A 20704-nucleotide genomic window follows, 5' to 3' on the forward strand; every position below is an offset into this window, starting at 1 on the left:
TTCCCATGAGAAAGAGAACTCGGAACTCTACAGAAGCCACCATCCAGAATACTCCAGCTGTAAGATCTTTGTTGTTCATAGCCTCTTGCAACTACAGGAAACTGTAGCTCACCCCATTGCATTTTAGCATATCTTTTTTCCTACCACTTGTACTCCCAAGTATCCAGACTGCATACAAGTGGACACTCACCCAATACTTGGAACTTTTGGGGGGCCTTGTGTCAGCATACAATACCAGTACTGCCTTTCAGTGGTAAAACCCAGGAAAAGATCCCTCAGGCACAATTATTTCATGGTTCTCTGTACTTGTCCATGGCTCTGAGGAGACCCTCTACAGAGGAAGACCGTATCACAGAGTCAATTTGCTGCTGTAGTCTCCAAATACTGTTCCTTCCTCCATCCCCCAAAACAGTCAAACACAAATTTCAGCTGACAGCAGCATACATGAGCATACTAAATAATTTCTATTTAGTTTCCAAATGAAACATATGAATCACTCAAAATCCTTCCTGCTAGTGTTGTTTCTGGGAACTGTGAAGAACAGACCCTGACGAGCATATAAATATTTTTTGCAAAACTCAGTTTTACCTGGACATAAATACTATGAAAAAAAAAAAAAGGTCAGAATTTCATCCATAACAATGCAAAATTTTAAAAGTAATATAAATAAATACAAAAAGGAACCTGTCCTCAAGCCACAATTATCTTCCTTGCAGGGAATCACATGGACTTAGAAGATTAGAGCCAGCAGTGAACTAACAAGAAATTCACTGTGCATCCACAGTGGCATATCTTGAATGCAAAACCTCAGATTAGACTTAGACTGACAGGGTGTAGTCTTCTAGACACACAGATTTATTTACATGTTAATGAAACAGCAAAAACCAAAGGCATTTCATTTACATATAGTTTTATTATCTTTTCCCCTCAGCTGGTACTCCATTACTACAGCCTTAGCAGGGCTGTGTTTCCCTAGGTAGACAGGTTTTCAACCGACTGTCTCTGACTGAAAACATCTAGGCTAGGTCAGATTTTAAACCCAGCCTTTCATAAATACAGTCAGATACAAAGGACTAGTCGAAATCCTGACCACCTGGAAGGCTGCAAAGGAACCAAAAACAATCCAAGAGGATTTTCATAATTTTCTGTGTTTGAATAGAGAACCTTTCCTGTGCATTAATCCCTAAATAGTTAAGCAATTACACCACACATTCAAGACACGGATACATTCTACATTTCAAGCTCTAATCAGAAACACGTGCAACTGTTTTTCCACTTATGAAGCTTGTGGTTTTATCTTCTCAGCAGCTTCAAGGACAGACGGAAGGCTGACTTTGTCTCCAAATTCCTTCTCACGATGCTCCAGTAAAACACCCTAGTCAAAGACACAAGAGAGAAATTCAGACATGTCTCCCTGCAAAACCAAAACCTGCCAACCAAACAATTCCAGGAAACAAACTTCTGATCTTATATGAGCGATAAAAGCCTCCTAGATGGCCTGCAGTACCTGTTTTCCTGCCCCAATCACATATACACCTCCCAGGGTGAATCCTTCTCCCTCCAGATTTCCACTATATCCACTTCTCCAAGCACGGAAGAAATTTTGCCAAACTCCCAAGCGGAAAAAGCCTGACAACATCATTTTTCGTCTGCGTGGACCATAAAAGCCTTTCTGCAGGGGAACAGAAAATATGTCAGTAAACAAAGGGAAAAGGACTTTTTGCTCATGTGGATTTTAAGCTCACCCACAATTACTGAAGCCCCATGTACACCTACATCCCTCTGGCTGACAGCAGCAGTGCTTTGTGATAAACACTTTTTTTCTGGTCAGTTGGTTGTTGGGTTTTTGTTAAATTCGGTCTGATTCTTTGACACAGGCAGAGGAGAGAGAGAGAAAATAAAAGGATATAGTAGATTTGGAATATTACATAATCTTTCTTCAGAACCCAAATGATTTTTAAATGTCTCCTGGTTTAGGGAGAAAGCAGGGCAGTGACTCTGTAGGACATGAGATTGGCAATCCAGCACGTGCCAGTGTACCAGGACAAGCCATATCACTGCAATCTGGCCTGTACATCATGAATTAATTATATGTGTCCCCTTCAAACTTTGATTTGCACATGACAAACATCAGTGAGTCACACAGCCAGTGAAAGAAAGGCATTAATATTACAGGCTGTATTGTTTACCTGTTAAAGGGGAGGAATAATCCTGCAACAGCATGTTATCAGTGCCATAGCTACACTGCAGTTTGTAAGCTCAGCAGGATGTATAAATATAGAAAAACAAAGCCAATTAACTTCTTAAACTACAGTGCTACTAAATCCCTTTCAATCAGACTACATTTTACTTATTAATACAAGCTCCTCAAAGAGGACATTCATAGGTTTTTAAACAAAAGGAGAACACCAACTTCACTATACCTTTTCATCCAGAAAGATTTCTCCTTTGAAATAGTGCTGAAAATCCTCCACTTCAGTCCCTATCTTCTCTTTCACAACAGCATAGAGAGGGACACCCAGCTTGGACAGCTGGGGTTTCAGAGAGGAGAGCTCAGAAGCCTCCTAAGCAAGGAAAAACAAAAAAGCATTTCAGTCAATAAATGGAGGTTGGAAAGCTTCACCTTAAATTTCAAGACCATCAGAAACACACAAATTCTAGCTTGAGGCACAAACCAGAAACAGACCTGTAACATTTCAGCCACTCATACTCCTAGGCAGCTCTTCATCAGGTTTTTTACAATTTTCTTTGTTAAACATGGAGGAAGCAGATTCTTCTGAGCATTTACTGGATAAAACATATTTTTAACTTAAAGCTGTACATATACCTTGCCTGAAATAGGGCTTCAATTACATTTTGAAGTATTTGAGAATGGTAAAAATATAATTCCTGCACATCATTTAACTTTTTCAGAATTTTCAATCTTTTTTTCCAAGTTTACAGCCATCATTATCAGTCCTTCTGCAAAGTACTTTGAGGGCTCTGCACAGCTGCAGGTTATACAAGTTTAAAGTAGTGAAGATACACTCTCCTTCCTAAATCTCCAGTAAAAAAAAAAAAAAAAAAAAAAAAAAAATCAGTGAATTTCTTCATAGACTTTCAGTATCCCAGAAGCAAAACTTTTTCTGGTGTGTAAGAGTGTAAGGTGTCACCACTCATCTGCTGGGTTTTTTGTTCTCCTAAAATAATCCAAATTCCCACAGTTTGTACAAAGATCCCTGAGGTTTTGAACAGATCAGAGTGTGAACTGAAAATATGTCTCCTATGTCCCATGGAGAAAGGTCATTTTTACAAAACAGAATTCCCACAAAAAACTCAACTCCACACTTTGAAAACATGGACACAGTTTACATGATCACTCTCAGTCACCTAACTGAAATACCTTAACTGAAAAGCTTGCAGGACTTCTAGAATCCACTGAGTACCAAGGAGCAAACATAGGGATAAACAGAAAAACTTGAAACTTTCAGTAATACTACTACTACTAAAAAACCACTCTTGGACTCCTGACTGACTGTGTGTAAAAGTTAAGAGTCAGGCACATAAGTGCATCCTCCTCCTGCCTATGCTATACCTGTTAAGAGAGCAAACCCCTTTAACCTTCCATGAATTCTGTACCTATTTAGGCAGTTACTACTGATGGGAGCAGATGCCTTAATCAAGAGGTTACAATATTAATTACTCCATGTTATAGACTAGTGACAACATAATAACTATTTTTCCCTATAGCTGTGAGAAACATAATGTCCAAGGTGCAAGCTCTGGCTGTTCCCAGGCAATTGGTACATTCAAATCGTATTTTAGGTGCCTGCTTCCAAGGAGCTCCACCCAAGGAGCCTAATGTCAAGTTAAGGATCAAAATCTGTTTTCCAACCTAACACCAACCCACCTTGTTATGGAACTCCTTAATTTCAGAGTCTGTACCTTCCTGCCTCACATTTAGCACCCAGAACAGAGAGGTACTCCCTCTATGCACACCTCTTTTTTCTGCATATGAGCTTTATCTGATGGCTTTCTGCCAATCCAGTCTTGGGCTGCATTTGACCAGAGACTACCTGGCTCACAGAGACTTATTTTGGACTACATGTATATAAATAGCCCATAAGACTCATTGCCAACTGAATCTTGTGCAACCTCCCTTTCTAATTGCCATGGGCTAGGTCCCTGGCAGATGTAAAATTCATGTAACCATCACCTTCAGAAGAAAAAAGCTCAGGACCTGGACCACACAAACCGGCTGCAAAGGATACTAAGCATGCTGGTGACCAGTTTGAATCATGAAACAAAACCTTCCAGACCTTTTAGATGACATATTTGATGACTGCCCTATTAATCTCCTCCCTTTATTTACAGACTACCTATGCAAGCAGACCTCAAGTCTTCTTAATTAATCCCCAAGCTAAGCAAGTACCTCTCTGCACAAAAATCATCCAGGTCTTCGTACAGCCATGATCACTGCACCATTCTCCTTCCACAGTTCACTTGCTTTGAATGTCCTTTGCTCTGTTTGTACAGGAGAAACAACACCAACAAAAATATCAGTCATTCTTGTTTATAATGATTAATGCTTTATGGACCAATACAAAGCACTGCAAAGAATTCCACATTCAAATACAGTTCTAACAGAAAAAAAAAATCTACATGTATAAGAGGAGATTACAGCATTATTGATTTTTAGAAGTGTGTCTTGTTTCATCCAGAAATAACAGTTTTGTTTCTTTTCACCATTAAGTATTGGATATCAAGGGCATTCAACTACACGTCATAACTAGGAAAGATTAAAAAAACTACTTCCAACACTGACCTTCAGAAAGGTTCTTATAAAAGTCCAATTCTTAAAGAACTTGGTCTGAAATAGCCAGAATCTTACCTGGTCCCAAAGTTTTTAGGTCTATCTCTTCTAAAAACTCCAGTGTAGCCTTTTCTGGCTTGGACAAAAATAAGTCAGTGTTAGCAAGGACAATCCCTGTCACAGCTGCTCCAATGGCTCCAAGGCCAACAGACCACATGCCCATGGTGAAGGCCCCCAGGTCAGGCAGGAAGGACATTTCTGGAAAGAGAAAGAAAGAACAGCTCTGACACTGGAAATCAAGGATGCCAGAGGAGGAGGAATTGGATTAAAACAACTAAAAGCTCATGCAGATATTTTTGGTTTAATGGAGATGATCTGTATGTTTATTAATGTACTGAAATTGGTTTTAAAAGATAGAGATTACAGTTCTGTGCCTGACCTACTTCAAAACTAGATATTAACGAGACGTTCTTATCCTTCCCTGCCACTAGACAAACTCATTAATACCCAAGTGCTCAGATGCAATGAGGAGGAGAAAGATAATCAAAGTGTATGTGTGTAATAAAGAGCCTCTAACAATATCACCTGTATATTACCAGGAACCTAAATAATTACAGTAAAACAGCAGTTCCTTTCAGAAAAGAGAAGCATTTGTAAATTAAATGTTTTACACACACTAATCTACATTAAACAGTGAACTTTATAAATACACTACAGAAGACTTGAAAATAAAACAAATTTAAACCTTCTATATCTGGTTCATCATAATTGGTAACCTTTCACATTCCTTACAGTTCCCCACTGAGAACCAAAGCAGGCACAAAGCCAAACTTAGAACTCGCTCCTGCAGACAGAAAAATGTAGACTTGCAACCATTTTATTACCCAGTGACCCAGCATTACAAACAAGCCCAGGACAGCACCCCTATGCTAACTCACTGCCACTCTTGCTAAAACAGAAAGGACAGCAGGAACAAACAGCCTAAACTCACACCCACCAGCTGGAACATGCTGATAGCATTGCAATGGGAATCATTACATACAAATATTCCAGTGACAAAGTACAAACCCTGCTTGTGGCTTAAAACTGGTGGCTCAAGTTAGAAGGCAGTTTTGTTTAATCACCTTCCATCCACAAACCCCCACAGCCAAATCCTGACCCTTGCAAGTGTTTCACAAGCCTGGAAAGGGCTTCCAGAGAAGCAGTATCAATTCACGAGGATGCTGGAAATCACAACAGGCCCTGCCTCATGGACAAAGTTCAAGATCCAGATCTGAGTAATAACTGGTACAAGAGTCACTGGAGTTTTGGCAGCATAGGAAGTCACTGCACACTTACATCACAGCCTCTGCATATTTGCACTCACATAACTGCAGCATTACACATTATGGAGAATCTAATTTTTTCCACAAAAACCCTATTTCCTGATAGAATATTTTGGTAAATATTGCTGTCTGTATATACTTCTGTATGGGTAAGGTTCCCACCCCAATAAATGTAAGAAAGTATTAATTACTCTTTAGAACTGTGACTGGCAATAAATCAGATGATCTTTAACCCCACTGCCAGCTGTTGCTAGAATTCAAACCAAGTAGGAGTAGCTTCTCACTTTTGTGCCCAGAATTTTCCATGAGAAAACCCCTTTCTGTCCTTAAACCCAGCTCCGGAATACTACTGATAAAGAAATGCAACATTGAGAAACAAAGGGAGAAAAAAAAATTAAAAATAAAGAAAATCACATTGTTCTTTTAACAGTGTACTTGGTTTCAAGGGAACCAGTATCATGGTATCTAAAAACGTAAGTAATCCATGATCCTGAGCAAGAAACGAGGCCAGTTTACACAAACATCATGCAGATAAGAGAACAGATCCTACCCTATTTCACCACGTATTTCTAACCAAGGCAAAACTTCCTTGACCATATCTGCTTTCTTTACATACTTGTTTCAACCATGAAGTCACATTGTAATGACATTTGTTAGTATCTGCCTCTGACACCTATCAGAGACCATCCTGACCCCAGCCTTGAATGATGCAAAAGTAACTCCAAATGTATGTAATGCAGCAATATCCTTGTGTAAGATTTAAAATCTCAGTGGCATACCCAAAAGGCTAAAGCCCTGCTCCCTCCTAGAGTCTGATTACCCAACTGTTTGGATTTCAATCTCATCAGGTCAAGAAGTGGGTGTTTTTCAAAATTTAGAGTTACAGGCAGTGGAGGGGGACCCAAGTATTAATCCCTCGTGAACATAATTTGTGTACAAAAATGTTACAGGTGATTAATGAGTGGTTCTCACATAGCTTTTCAGTTTTATCAGCATAAACAGCATCTCTAAAAGTCAGCTTCCAATCAGTAGTTATTGGTCAGGAGATCATTAAGTGTAGTCAACACACCTCTTCAGTTTAGTTGGACTCTGGTCTCCACACAGTGACAAAACCCCCAACCTTATTCAAATAGGGAAATGTTTTGCTATTTATATAAATAGCAAAAAGGAAAATGCAGCTCTGCAGGGTGATAGCTAAACTCCTCCCCTGCTAAGCAAACACTATAATGACCCACTTTGAAAAATATGCATGGGAAGCAGTAGGCAGGATTATTAAAACATTTGCTAACGAGCCAGGCTGAGCCCTGACGCCTCATGTCATTGAACCCCAAGTGCCGAGTCTGTCTGGAAAACAGCTGAGCATTTACAACTAGCAGCTTCGTTTCTGGTTAGCAGCTGTTTATTACGGAAATCTGAACCTCAAAAAGAACTTCACAACCCCTCCCCGCTACCTTGAAATGCCTATTCTACATCTAACCCCTTCACGTGCACACCGTATGCTAAAATAATACAAACAATCCTGGAAAAAATTGAAAGGTCATCACAATGCACAATATTAGGGAAGAATTATTAGTATTGTGGCTGTACTAGAGAATTAATCTAGTGTTTCTATGGTCAGTTACCTGCTTAAATGGAAACATCTCTTTACAAAAAAGTCTTACTTTTCTCTGGGACTATCAGATCTTCCATCTCTCAACCGTTAAAATTTCCAGAAAATAATGAACACTGCCCTTTAAACAGTACAGTCCATAGAAAAAAGGGAAAATGTCTTTTTGTGAGATCTACAAAACAGCATGCCCTGTCAGTACTCAGTTAACCAGAATTTAAACAAGCTTAATCTTAATCCTGTCTTAAGTACCAGTGGATGGTCTTCACTTTTGTCAAGACCAGTTAAAACGTTGTTTTCTAGATGTCTCATTTCCCTCCCACCCACAACCAAAGAAAAAATTGTCATTCAGAGTACAGCTATCCTTAAACATTTATTTTAACAGTGTAAACAGGACCCATTGCAGCTGTGTCCAAAAAACAAAACAAAACAAAAAAAAAAAACAGAAGATTGTTTCCAAGATGCCAATAAGACTCAGTAGCAAACAGATTTCCTTACATACTTTTCCTAAAAAGAAAATGGTCTTGGACCATTTGTTGGACCAAACTGGACTGCACTAGCAGAAACTCTCTAGCCTAAAGAATCTTCGACCATTGCTTGTTTTTCCTTTCTCTCCCACTGCAGCTTCCCCAAGATGTTCCATATCAAGCCTAAAAATGTTTCAGAGCTTTGTCAGAACTTGCGTATCCCAAACAAGTTGAGCTGATTTTTTATGAGACATTCCCCCCCTCAATGCGTCATTATTCCAAATACCTTTGTAAGCTAACTCCCACAAAGAAAATTTACAATTCACAATAACCTGGTAACATGCTCATCAAGATTTCATGAGTGTTTAAATAGCATTAAGGATTACAAAATACAGCATCCTGACAGACCTTCAAACTTAGCCCTGCTTGAAGCAGGGATCTGACTGGAGAAACCCAGGAGGACTCTTCCAACTTAAATTGGCCGGTAAACACCAAAATCAATGCACAGCTTGTGTGCAATGCTCCTAGCATTTCTTGTGGCATAAATGTAATTTTCACACACAAGGGATTATTTTCCTTTCTTTTTACCATTGTAAAGACCTAACAAACCATACATTGTGTTGAGAATAACAATCATCTTTTTAGGTTTCTTCCCAATCTGTGCATGGTTCACTACCAAATTCCATGCTCTTGGTTGTAGCCGTAGAAAAGGTTGCTGTGTCAAGCAAACAAACCATACTCCTTCCTTTGAAAGGAAGTTAGTTGTTATCCCCATTCTTAAGACTGTTTTAAAGAAACCCAACATCTCAACAAGCCTTTTTTTTTGAGCAAGGGAGAGTAAAGAGCTCTGGCAAACCACTTTGGAAATCTTCCAGCTCTGTTGGAGAGGGAACAGGCAGCTAGACACTGTGTATGGAAAAATTCAGGTCTCGGATCAATCACTGAATGGAAACCATGGAAATGTGAGATACTTCATAGAGCATAGAACTGCAAAAAGTACCTATCTGGAGATAATACAGGATGAACTCACAGTCTGCTGCTGATCCAGAGCAGGAAGGCTGCACCCTGTGTCAGTCAGCAGAGGTGGCAGAGGAAGGGGAATACCAACAGACCCACTAATAATGCAAGTCAGCATTAATGAAAGCATAGCAGGTGCTAGGCAGCAAGTGAACACTCCTGTTCCCACTCTGTAGATCCAAGAATTCTAAGTCCTGCAGATTCAAGCTTAAATTAAGATTTTTCCACTTTTTGGGGGGGGTTCTTAGGCCTTGCTTATAATTAAACTTTCTCATTTCTCACGCTATAAAATTCGTAACAGCAAAATTGTTACTAAAAGCAAAGACACAAGCAAATGGACACGTTTCAACTTCACCCCATAGGGCAGAGGGGCTCTCTGCATAAACGCGGCTGTAACACATTGCCATACACCCAGTGCAGAGTCATTTCCCCGCAACCTTGTTTCCCCTTTCATTGTCCGCTATGAACCAGGTCTGATGGGAACAGTGTCCCTGTGGTTACAAAAGCCTGGGAAGATCCAAGCTGGTCCTTCTAGCATCCCCAAAGGTGGATTGATTTCCTGAGCTGAGCCATTGCACCTAACACCCAAACAGCACACCACGAATAAAATGAGAAACGAAGCACGGAGCCTGCTCGTCCTTCACGGATCCTGCTGTGCCTACTTACACACGAGATAAGTTTGCTTAGCAAGCAGCGATCGCCCAAAGGTTAAACCGCGAGAGCAGGCATAAGCAGGATTTCCAACCTGGACAGCTCGGGGTGGGCAGGAGGGGTCCGATGGCGAGAGCCGCGGGGGTCCCCGGCCCTCCCCTGCGCTCAGCAGCCGGAGATCGCCGCGGGCTCAGCCCGATGGAGCGCTGAGCCGGACCGGGACCAGGGGGAGGGACAGAGCAGCGCCGGGAGGGGACGGGACAGCCCGAGGGGGGACGGGACAGCCCGGCCGCGGGCGGCACAAAGGCGGGCCCGCCCGCCGCTGTCCGGCCCCGCTGTCCCGCCCACCCCGGCGCGCCGCACAAACAGCGCACCCGGAGAAACAGCGCACCCCACATTCACACCGCGCCCCCACCGCACTCCGCCGCCCCTCGGCCCGCACCCACAGCGCGCCCCGCCGCCCCTCGGCCCGCACCCACACCGCGCCCCGCCGCCCCTCGGCCCGCACTGACAGCGCCGCCGCTCCGGGCCCGCGGCACCGCCCCCGGCGCTCTCCGCGCACGCACCGCCGCTCGCCGCGCTCGGTGCCCTTGGGCCCGGCGGGATTAGCCCGCTGTTAGCGGCTGGAACGGATAGAAGCCTTCTGCTCCCTCTCGGAACCCATCGTCCCCTCTCGGGGGCTGCTGTAGCTTCTGGCTAAGCAAAGAAAGAAGCTAAGTATATTATGGGATACGGTGCTTAAATATGCAAGGCAAAAAAAGCACCCAACCCATTACGACCTGAGTCCAAGAATGCAGTGAGCTTATCATTCAACTAATCTGATTAATGGGGCACTTAAAATGTTTGCATATATATTGCATTCAAGATTATACTTGCTCACATAAGCCAGCCAATAACATGTCACAACGTCGTTTAACAAACACGCTGTCAGATGCTTGTGGTCATTAGGCACCACTCCAACCTCAAACGCAAGAGGTCTCGTCTATCACTGCCTTGGGACTATTTCCTGAGGTCTCCTGTTAACCTGGCACCTACAATAAAAATAAATTTGAAAAAAAAAAAAAAAAAAAAAAAAAAAGAAAAAAGGTAGTAGCAATGACAGAATAGCCTGGTCTGTAACACAACAGTAGCTGAGGAGAATGAACATAACCCTTTTGGTGGTACTGGTGTGCCTACATTCCACCAAACACTGTTTTTCACCACAGTCCAAACTTAACCCGACAAAATAGCCTTTTCTTATCACTCTGCTCCTGCAGCAGAGCACTTCTGGCAGCTGTGTGCCAGAAAAAAGCCACATGGGGCAGCAAGTTCTGCGAGACAGAGCCTATTGCACCATGTTGCATTGCACATGTCAGGATGGCATGGGTCAGGCAGTTGCAAGGAAAATATTTTGAGTATTTTTTTGTCCAAAATTGTGGTAGTTATGCTTTTACCTACACATATTCTTTTAGAAATCAAATGGATTATAAAAAGCACTAAAGTCTTAGTAGCAATAAAAAAATAACCTAAGCAAACCTTAGCATTACTAGGCTGCCTGAAAGAGATGGAAAATTTGGAAAGATTAAGAATTTGTGGCTGATTTTTTCCTGAAAAATACATTAAACAGTATCTCTGCTTTTTCTCCTTAATTAGTGTGGGTTGGTACTCTGTCAACACTAAACTAATATGCTGAAGCGACTTTGTCATTTTTTAAAAAGTCAATCAGCATTAGAATATATGTATCTGCCATGCTGACACAGCAATCTTTAGAAAAACAATATGAGTAAAAAAATTAATGGCAATTTTTTTGTCAGCAATCATTGTATAATTAAACCCCTGATTTCTACAGGCTGTCAAGATTCCTTTCTTCTGAATTTTATCATGGTTGGGGACTGAGCTGACAACATTTGGTAGAATGGCAACTCCATTATTTCCGTTTCCATGGTAAGCACATAAAATGAACTTTTTTTCTTAATGATACTTCTGCACATTAACATCCCTAACAACCTGGCAGCTGGCCTTCACAATTTCAGGGTAGCCAATATTACTGAGGAGGGAAAAAACCCCTACCTGTCACAAAATATCTATTTATTCTTTGCCCTGGGCAGGAGTCCATGACAAGGCACGAGGCGAGAATAATAAGCAGTTCATCTCAAAACTCTGATTTCTTTTGTTCCTACTGTAAAAATGTTGAAAAAAATGCAGCAAAATCTGAGCCCACACATCTGGATTCCATCAAGGAATACCCTCCTACTTTACAAAGGAGCAAAATCCTTTGCATGCACACATCTAATAGACACATGAAAATGAAAATACTGGAATCTTACCTTCCCTACCCACACCTCCAGAAAAGCTTGCCTTCCTTGAAAAGCTACTGTGTTGTGTTAAGTGGAGTTATAGCAATAATTACTTTGTCTTTATTAGAAAACCTTGGCCTTCATTACTTCAGAAAAGTAGTGAAAATTTCGGAAGGGAAGCTGAATGGGAATTTGACTTCTTTGGTTTTCTGGTTTTCCTTCTTAATAAAATCATATTAAGATTGGTCTACTTAGTTGAGTACCCTACTATAGTTGAGTTTTTCCATGCACCTATTCACATGTTATTCATGTATTTTTCCTCTTAAAAAAGAAACTAATAAACTCTAACATATACTTCCCAAACTCTAACACACACTTCCCAAAGCAACAGACACCAATATTTAATCTTCAAGTTTCCAGGTTTTGAACAGTGCTCCTAAAAACAACATTGAGCTCTTCTCTTCCTGCCTTCATAACTCAGTTTTATAGCAGTGAAGGAGGAGAATCAGCCTGTAAACTGCTTGTACATCAGCTAATTACATTTCCCTGGCAAGCCTGTAAGCCAGAATGTGCTGTATCAGTAGCTATGCTAAAACATGATCTAGTATTATGAAACTTTCAATTCATGTACACAATGACAAACCTGTGCATTATTTCAGTTTTTCTTGTTGGATCATGCTTCTATAGATCAGCCTTAGACCAAGGGCTTTGTTAGAACAAATGGCTTTTATTAGAGAAACTGTCTTTTCTATGAGGAAACGAGATTTCTAAGGCAACAAGGAAAGACAGTGGTGGGATTTAGGTCCTGTAAAAGGACTTCCAGGCTAATTAAGACTTTCAATACCAAGCCAATAAGATTAGATGTAGATATTAAAAAAAAAAAAAAAATACAGCTTGAACTTTTCACCTCCATGCTACTAAAGGCAAAGCCACACAGATGCAGACTGACATAGGTCCCCACTAGGGCAGGCAGAAGCTGTCTCTTGTTTGGAGGCTGTCCACTGACATATATGGGTGCTCTCAACCTCATCCTGATTCTCAGGAAATAAACACACCAGTCAACCTAGACACAGGATCTCAGATTTATCTTAGCTAATATCAGGGTGCAGTAGTCACAGAAGAAGCCAAAGGAAATACAGGTCTTTTGAAATTAGTTCATCCACATAAGCAGTTCACAGTGGGACACCAAGAAGAGATTGGTGCAATACCCTCCATCTGGACAGAAACAGGAAGGACAAATTAGTAAGTCTTTTCAGGGGGTATACAGATTCTTACAGCAAATCTCTTTTGCAATAGCCTAATAAACACTGAATCACAGAAAAGCCTACCATTTACAAGACAAAAGATAACCAAGGCATTTGGAAAGTGCAGATGAGGTCATCAGCACTCCCACTGTCCTTCAGTCTTTATCCTTGTGTCAGGTAAGGGTAATTACTAAGCATAAGCAAAATAGAATCTGTGGTCTATAGTTTATCTGTCTCCTGTTTACTGCAGTGCTACAAAGTTACTCTGATTTTTTAATATTCTTCCATTAGGTAGGACACTGAAAAAAAGTTATTTTTAATGATTATTCAAGCCACTAGAATAATGATCAAGCCTCAGGCTCTACAAGCAAAACCAGGCTCTTGAACATCCCAAATTATCCACAAAGATAGCACAGAAAAAGCAGTCATTGCACTTCTGCAAAATCAAGACATCAGAGGAAAACAGTCATTCTGTAGTGATCCTGGTTAATCACCTGCAACTACTGTGTAGTTTCCACTAAAATCCAGGCACTCAACAGGTTTTTAGTTTATTTCTCTTACAAGTTGTGATAAAACTGGCACGTTCAATTTCCCACTGGACTTCAAGAGTAGCTACACATCTTACAGTTTATAGAAGTCAAGAGTACTGCTTGTGTTGTTAACACAAGCAAGGTTGTTGTACGTATCTAGAAAATCTGATGTAAATACTTTTCATGTAAGCATTGGAGGTGATCAGTTTTTAAGGTTCAAAACAGCCTGTTGATTTAGCTGTTACTCAGAAGTATTTGTCCAAGCTCTAAAGCAGAAAACTGGTCTTTCTGGAACAAATTTGACCTTCTCAGTAGAAGATGAGCTGTTCTTAATATTTAAAATCTGGGAGAAAATTCCTTAACCTCTTTTGCTAAAGAACATCCATGTTATAAAACCAAAACTAACCCTAGTATTAGAAGTGTTGATGCCAATGTGAGTCCTTTAGACAGAACTTGGCTAGGAACCAAATACACGTGCCAGCAAGCCATGGTTCCAACTCCTGATGGCAAGGCAAGGTTGTAATGAGTAGCTAGGCACAGTAAACTTCTAATCTAGCAGAGCTACAGCTACACTCTCTAACCACAGCCTTAGAGTTGAGCTCTTAATCCTCTTATTACACTGAGCTATTTGTCTGTGTAACTTTCTTCTGCTAGAGCAGAACACCAATGTGTTACTATCAACTGAATTGCAACTGCATTTCTGTATCTTCTGATAGTATTTGTTCTTGGTCTTTATACACCAACCTAGGAAGGGCCACAAACTGTATTTCACATTTTCAATGCATAGTTTCTGTTTAATTCTGGGAGAACTTTGAGAGGTTATGCTCCTCTCTCATGGGCATATGAGCAATTTTCATGTTGACATCTACCACTTTTACATAACTTGATCACAAGAGCTTGAATGAAAAACAATATAACAAAGTAGCCAATGCACAATCATAGAGTATCTGAAATAACTCTAAATAATGCCTTAACCTGATAAGGGTGAATGTCATGGAGAAATGCAACATAAAAGATGCTCTACTTACTTTGTAAGGTACATTTCAAGCCCACAGCATCCCTTCTGCAAGTCCCATTTCCAAAAATATATGGGTTTATGTCCCTTTAATGGGCATGTGGAAGACTTCCAGCAAAATTCATAACTTAATCATGATCAGCCTTTTTTCCTAGAAGCAAATTAAGACTCCATAACCCTTCCTCATGACTGGTTTAGAAACCAACATAGAACAAAAAGCTTATACAGACATTGTTCAGATTGTGCCTGAATGTTTGGCTAGATAAAGCCTGTCAAACTGTAATTGGTTTGAGGAATTTTTTTTGCCCAAGTTAAAAAAAACCCCCACAGAATATCTATACCATCTTCTGTCAGTAATGTGCTTAAGTGCACTTTCTTTCAAGCATTTTTCCCCACACCCACTTTGTTCACAACCACTGTAATTTTTTTCCACAGTATCAACTGTCAAACAAAATTAAGTGTAGAATGATTGCATAGGGGGTAAAACCTAAGAACTTTTTAGTTATTTAATTTTGCTAAATTAACAAAAAGCATAGTTTTAATGTATTTTGTGTCCTGTTCTTGATTTAAATAGATTTTTATCTGGGTGATAAGTGGGACAGCATGATGTGTGGTGTGAAACAGTATGTTGATTATGTTAAGAACTTTCAAGGTTGCCATTTGCTGTGCTGCACTACCAAGCAAGCATTTTAACAGGGACTGCTCATTTGTATCTTGCAGGTTAAGCTTGGAATGCAGGCTTTTGGAAGGGAAAGGAGCAAAGTTCAGTGGTAAGGCTCATTTCATTTCAAGCCACAACTATCCAGCAAATGATCCATGTCATCACCAATTCCTGCAGTTTTACTGTTATAAGAACAATTAACCAAAAAAAAAAAAAAAAAAGGTGGCAGGCTGAGATAATTTGGCAAATGCTTTTCTGCCTATGCCAGCTATTGTTCCAATAACAGAAAACCTGCAGAGGCTGTGGTTAGCCAGAATTGAAAACCTGATTAATTTACAGCTTCTCATGTGTAGTAAGATTACAGACCCTAAAGATTTAATGAAGATTAATGAAAATCACTTCACCTGGGGGATGACAGGTGAAGAAAGATGACTAAGATCTACCAGGGCAGATGAGCAATGCCCTAGATGGTAAATAGGGAGACCAATGAAATTCACAAAGAATTCTGAATTGAAGTCATTTGACTCACCTGGAAACCATTAGAGCTGTGTTCTTGTTGAGCCCTAGGTAAGCACATTACAGACGACTCAGAGGAGCTGGCTCTGAAGCAATGTCTAAACAACAGAGACACCAAAGACAACCCTATCATCAAATGCCATAGGTTGAGCTTTGGATGAAATACAGAATAAACAGGAAAAATTATGTTTCCACTTTAATTAAGATGGCATTCAGATTTATCCTAATTAGTTCATTTTTACTCATTTCCTTTAACTATTGCTATTAAACCATTCAGCTTATTAAGAACCACAAAACATCACAGATCTAAATGACTGCCTAACAGCTGCAAGCAGTTCATTAGGTACCTACAATCAAGCTTTTCTCCCACAGGAAAAAGGCATCAGTAAATACCCTTCCATTAATCCAAGGTTCTGTTTTTCACTGAGAGCTTACCCTTCCTAGGGCAGCACTCCCATATGTTATACAAAGAAACCAAACATAGTTTTTTTACAGACATGCTGATTTTGTTAAATGTTAGCAAAGCTCTATGGCATCTTTATACTATTACTAAAGAAATCAGTGTATTCAATCAAGAAACACATGGCTGTTATTGTGATATCCTAATCACTATGTCCTTAATACTACTGGGCAGGTAATCTCTTAGGGAAAGTGATAATGTCCCTGTGAACATATTTTTGGTCTTATCTGACCATCTGCGTTAACCACCCTGTGATTCTTTTATGCTACACCCTGCAATTATTTTCTGGTATTCTCTACAAGCATTTTTATTCCTAAATTTCATAATATAGTAAATAACTACTTCATGTCACTGTATAAATAGAGCACCCAACCAAAATAAATGACTCATGGGATACTTTTTGCTATCCCAGGTAAACATGGATTGCTTGAAATTTTAATAACTATAAAAACAAATACCTGCAGCTCACAAAATGACCAGCTTTTAAAAGAAGACCTAAGAAGTTACACTTCAAAATTCAGAGCTAATGAAAGATTCTAGAGACCATCTTCCCATTAGTCAGAAAACCCATGAACATAAACAGAGCTTCGTAACCACAAAGGTGAGTCAAAACAAACTCCTTAAAACAACACAAAAACAGACTGAGTGGATAAAGAAGGGAAATTAAGAACAACCAAAGTATAGTATTTCATTTTAAAAAAGGCTTTTAATATAAATCTGAATACAAAAATAATCAAAATACCTTACAGTCATCACAAACAAATCCTCAAGGTTTTCTCTTATCAGTTCCCTGACAGTTTGGCAAGCGCTTGTTTTCTCTGTTCTGCAGTCATATATTCACAGGCTTCCAAAATATTTACTACAATTAAAGTCTGTTGAACTGTTTTTGCTTTTACCCATATTCTTCCATTCATTCCCAGCACGAGCTCAAATGGGTACAGCTGGGACAACTCTTGAATTATTTCACATTTGGGAGCCAAGAGCCTGTGAACAAGACCAAAAAAAAGTCAGAAGTGCTCACACAGACACCACATTGTTATTGACCAGTAACTCCAGCAGTACTGCTATTATGGGAGCTATTTAAGAAACACTGAAAGATGATAAAGTTGTATATACACCCAAAATAGCAATACAGTTCAAGATTTTCAATGCTCTTGTCATATAAAATACACGCAGCTAAAAAATAAAACCACTGTAAATTTAGTTTTTTTCTCAATAGATTCAGAAGCAGTCCTTGTCAAGTTTACAGTGAAATTATACCTGTACAACAATTCTATGATCTAATAAATTCTAAAAGTATGCTGTTTGACAAAATGACATTTTTGAAGTGCTATTTATAATTTTGACACCCTAGAGGTGTCTTTCAAAACAGGACCCCCCTTTTGCTTCAGGAAACAGTATTAACAACAATAAACAGACTACTTCATTTTTATTAGATGACAGCATACTAAGTGCTCTAATGTGTCTAAGACTAAATCAAGGTTGAATAAGTATTCACAAAAACTATAAGCATGTCAGGATTTAGCAGTTCACTTGTGATATGCTGTTATTTTTTTACTTGCATACAGACAAAATTTGGAAAAGAGAATGGCTGCAAAAAGTTTTTGCATCAGTTCATGCTGACTTCTGATAGGGCCTATAAATCAGACAATTACAGGTATCAAAAAGCTGCTCTGCACTGACAGACTGCTTATCCAAAGAACAACAAAAACAAACAAAAAACTCCACCCAAAAAGCAACAACAAAGTCTGACTATTGTTTATCCATGTAATCTAGTATTCTTTAACAGCCACAAAAAAATCTTTTATTTACATCAACAAAAGCAACTCCGAAGTTCACAATACATTTAAAAGCTCATTAAACACTTCCTGGATTAATGTGTCAGTTTTAAATTAAAAGCCTGCATTTTAAAAATCAATGCAATTTTTTTTTTGGAAGTCAGAAAATAATGTGTACTGATGTGCAAAGATCCCTTTAACCAGTTATCAGCCAAACATACATTCTTCACTACTCCATAAAACAGAAAAAGGACAAAAAGCATTGACAAGTTTTAAACTCCAAGGTAATATATGCATACCTGGAACACTACCCAATGTTCGACTTTCCCAAGTCACTACTTTTATTTTCTATGCTGCCTTGGCAACCACATCACTTTTTTAAAAAAGGTCATGCAACACCAATACGAAAGAGCTTCTAAGCCTCTTAAGAGGAAAAATAAACTTTACTTCTAGATCAATCCTTCAATCAATTCCTTCTAGATCAATTACTCTATTCAGTAAAATTGGTTTAAATGCACTACAGGAATTATACAGTCTGATTTACTAAAATGACGACACTGCTCAAAAGAAACCGCTGTGGAAATCTTACATACGAGAGTGATTGCTTACATTTTTTAGTACTTACTTTCTTATTAGACCTAAGGAAACTTTAAAGAGGAAGCCATCTTGTCCAATTATTCCCATTCCACTCGATTTTCCACTGCTGTCTATACAGACCATCTCTGGTTCCATGTCTTTATTTGCTACAACGAACTGACCATAAATAAGATCTCCCACCTAAACAAAACAACAAAGTATAATAGAACAAAAGTATAATCTCTTATATTCATGTAGTGTGACAACAATTAAAAAAAAAAAAATCACACCAGGGTATTTTGGTTTTTTTTCACAACTCCTTTTACATTCTGGTGACGGCATTTCATTAGAGTGCAGAAACTGGCATGCATGTGCAACACAACCATTCATAATAATGCTGTTAAAAAACCCGTAAAACTAACATCAGCATCAGATTTTAAAACCCTAACACAGGAGTGCCCTTTCGGATGCACCTCACTCCCAGCAGCAGTTTGAGCAGATTAAAACGTGAGTGAAGCACCCAGCCAGCTGAGAGAGAGCAAACCACGCTGGTTAGTGCTCCTAAGGAGCCCCAGAAAGGCCTCATGGTGCAATACCATCTGAGAGGACCAAGGCCAAAGCATTACAGCCAGACCTGCACTCCTCTAACGTGGGCCGGCCACTAAGAACAGCTTTAAACCAACAGACGCGGCCCCAAAGGACGGTCAGGCGCTACCGCCAGCTAACCACGGCACCCACCTGCACGTTCGGCCTGTTCCTCTTCGTGGCGCCCTCGAAGGCCAGGTAGGACAGGGAGGCCGGCTCGCTGCCGCCCACGTCCAGGCGGAACACATCCCCCGCCTTGGCCGTCACGATCCCGATAACGTGGTCGCCCTTCACCGGCACGTACTGCAGCGGGGGAGGGGGACAGAGAGTCAGGGCAGCGCGGGGGGCTCAGAACACTCACACAGACACTGACGGACACACGCCGCGCCATACCCGCTTCTGCTGCGAGTCCACCCAGTAGGCGCCGCCGCCCGCGGGCCGGTGCCGCAGCAGCCCGCACTTGGTCACCAGCAGCCCGGCCCCGCTGCGCCGCAGCCCCGGCCCGCACAGCAGCCGCCCCTGCGGCGCCGCGCCCGCGCTCAGCCGCAGCCGCTCGCCCTCCGCGTCCTCGTCGTAGTGCGCGGGGAGCAGCAGCAGGTCCCCGGGCAGCACCACCTGCCCCACCAGGGCCTCGGCCGCTGTGCCGCGCTCCGCCGCCATGGCCGCGCCGGGCAGGGCTCCCCAGGCTGGGCCGGGCGGCTGCGCTCTGCGGCCTGCGCGGGGCGTGCTCGGGGCGGCAGCGACACCGCCCGGCAGGAACGGGGACCCGGCCCGGCGGCCCTGCCCGCGCCCCTGCGGCCCCCTCGCCGCTCACGGCACCTCCGCCTCTCCTAGGGAAGCAGCCCGCTCCCTTTGTGCCAGGGAGCGGCTAACGTAACGACAGTGCGCTTAGGCGTCAGGATTAATAAACACACGGAGTTAATTCTTCCAGCGGCAGTTGTTTGCAGGGTTTTTAAAATACCCGATTAGAAGTTGACAGTAAAACAGCTGATCAAATCTGAATGTCAGCCGATGAGTTTGGCAGGGAGAAGAAAAGATGCCGTCAGTTGTGAAGGGAAACTGCTCACAGAGGGCTGGCCTTAAAACAGCTGGAAAGGATCACAGTGGGTCGTCTGGTCCATCCTCCCTGCTTCAGCAGGGTCGTCCTAGAGCACATTGCACAGAAAACTGCATCCGGACAGTTTTCAGTATCTCTAGATACTTCC

The 20704-nt window shown here is 41.1% G+C and overlaps 2 protein-coding genes across 3 annotated transcripts; both read right to left on the minus strand.

Annotated features, from left to right (window-relative positions):
- Window positions 1-893: 893 nt before the first annotated feature.
- On the minus strand, window positions 894-10567 carry PRXL2A (peroxiredoxin like 2A). 2 transcript variants are annotated; one of them, XM_079311876.1, is made up of 6 exons: window positions 10371-10567; window positions 4871-5050; window positions 4412-4503; window positions 2424-2564; window positions 1508-1672; window positions 894-1375 (listed from the first exon to the last, which is right to left on the minus strand). In XM_079311876.1, exons 2-6 carry the CDS (start codon window positions 5046-5048, stop codon window positions 1277-1279), a joined length of 675 nt encoding a protein of 224 aa, XP_079168002.1. In that variant the 5' UTR covers window positions 5049-5050; window positions 10371-10567; the 3' UTR covers window positions 894-1276. The 2 variants fall into 2 exon arrangements, with proteins under 2 accessions (XP_079168002.1, XP_079168001.1); XM_079311875.1 differs by lacking the exon at window positions 10371-10567 and adding an exon at window positions 9953-10095.
- Window positions 10568-17246: 6679 nt separating this feature from the next.
- Window positions 17247-20206, minus strand: EXOSC3 (exosome component 3). Its single transcript, XM_079311900.1, has 4 exons — window positions 19893-20206; window positions 19653-19802; window positions 18964-19115; window positions 17247-17544 (listed from the first exon to the last, which is right to left on the minus strand). Exons 1-4 carry the CDS (start codon window positions 20157-20159, stop codon window positions 17343-17345), a joined length of 771 nt encoding a protein of 256 aa, XP_079168026.1. The 5' UTR covers window positions 20160-20206; the 3' UTR covers window positions 17247-17342.
- Window positions 20207-20704: the final 498 nt, after the last annotated feature.

This window comes from Erithacus rubecula (assembly GCF_903797595.1).
Source record: "Erithacus rubecula genome assembly, chromosome: 9".
Classification (NCBI taxonomy): Eukaryota; Metazoa; Chordata; class Aves; order Passeriformes; family Muscicapidae; genus Erithacus; species Erithacus rubecula.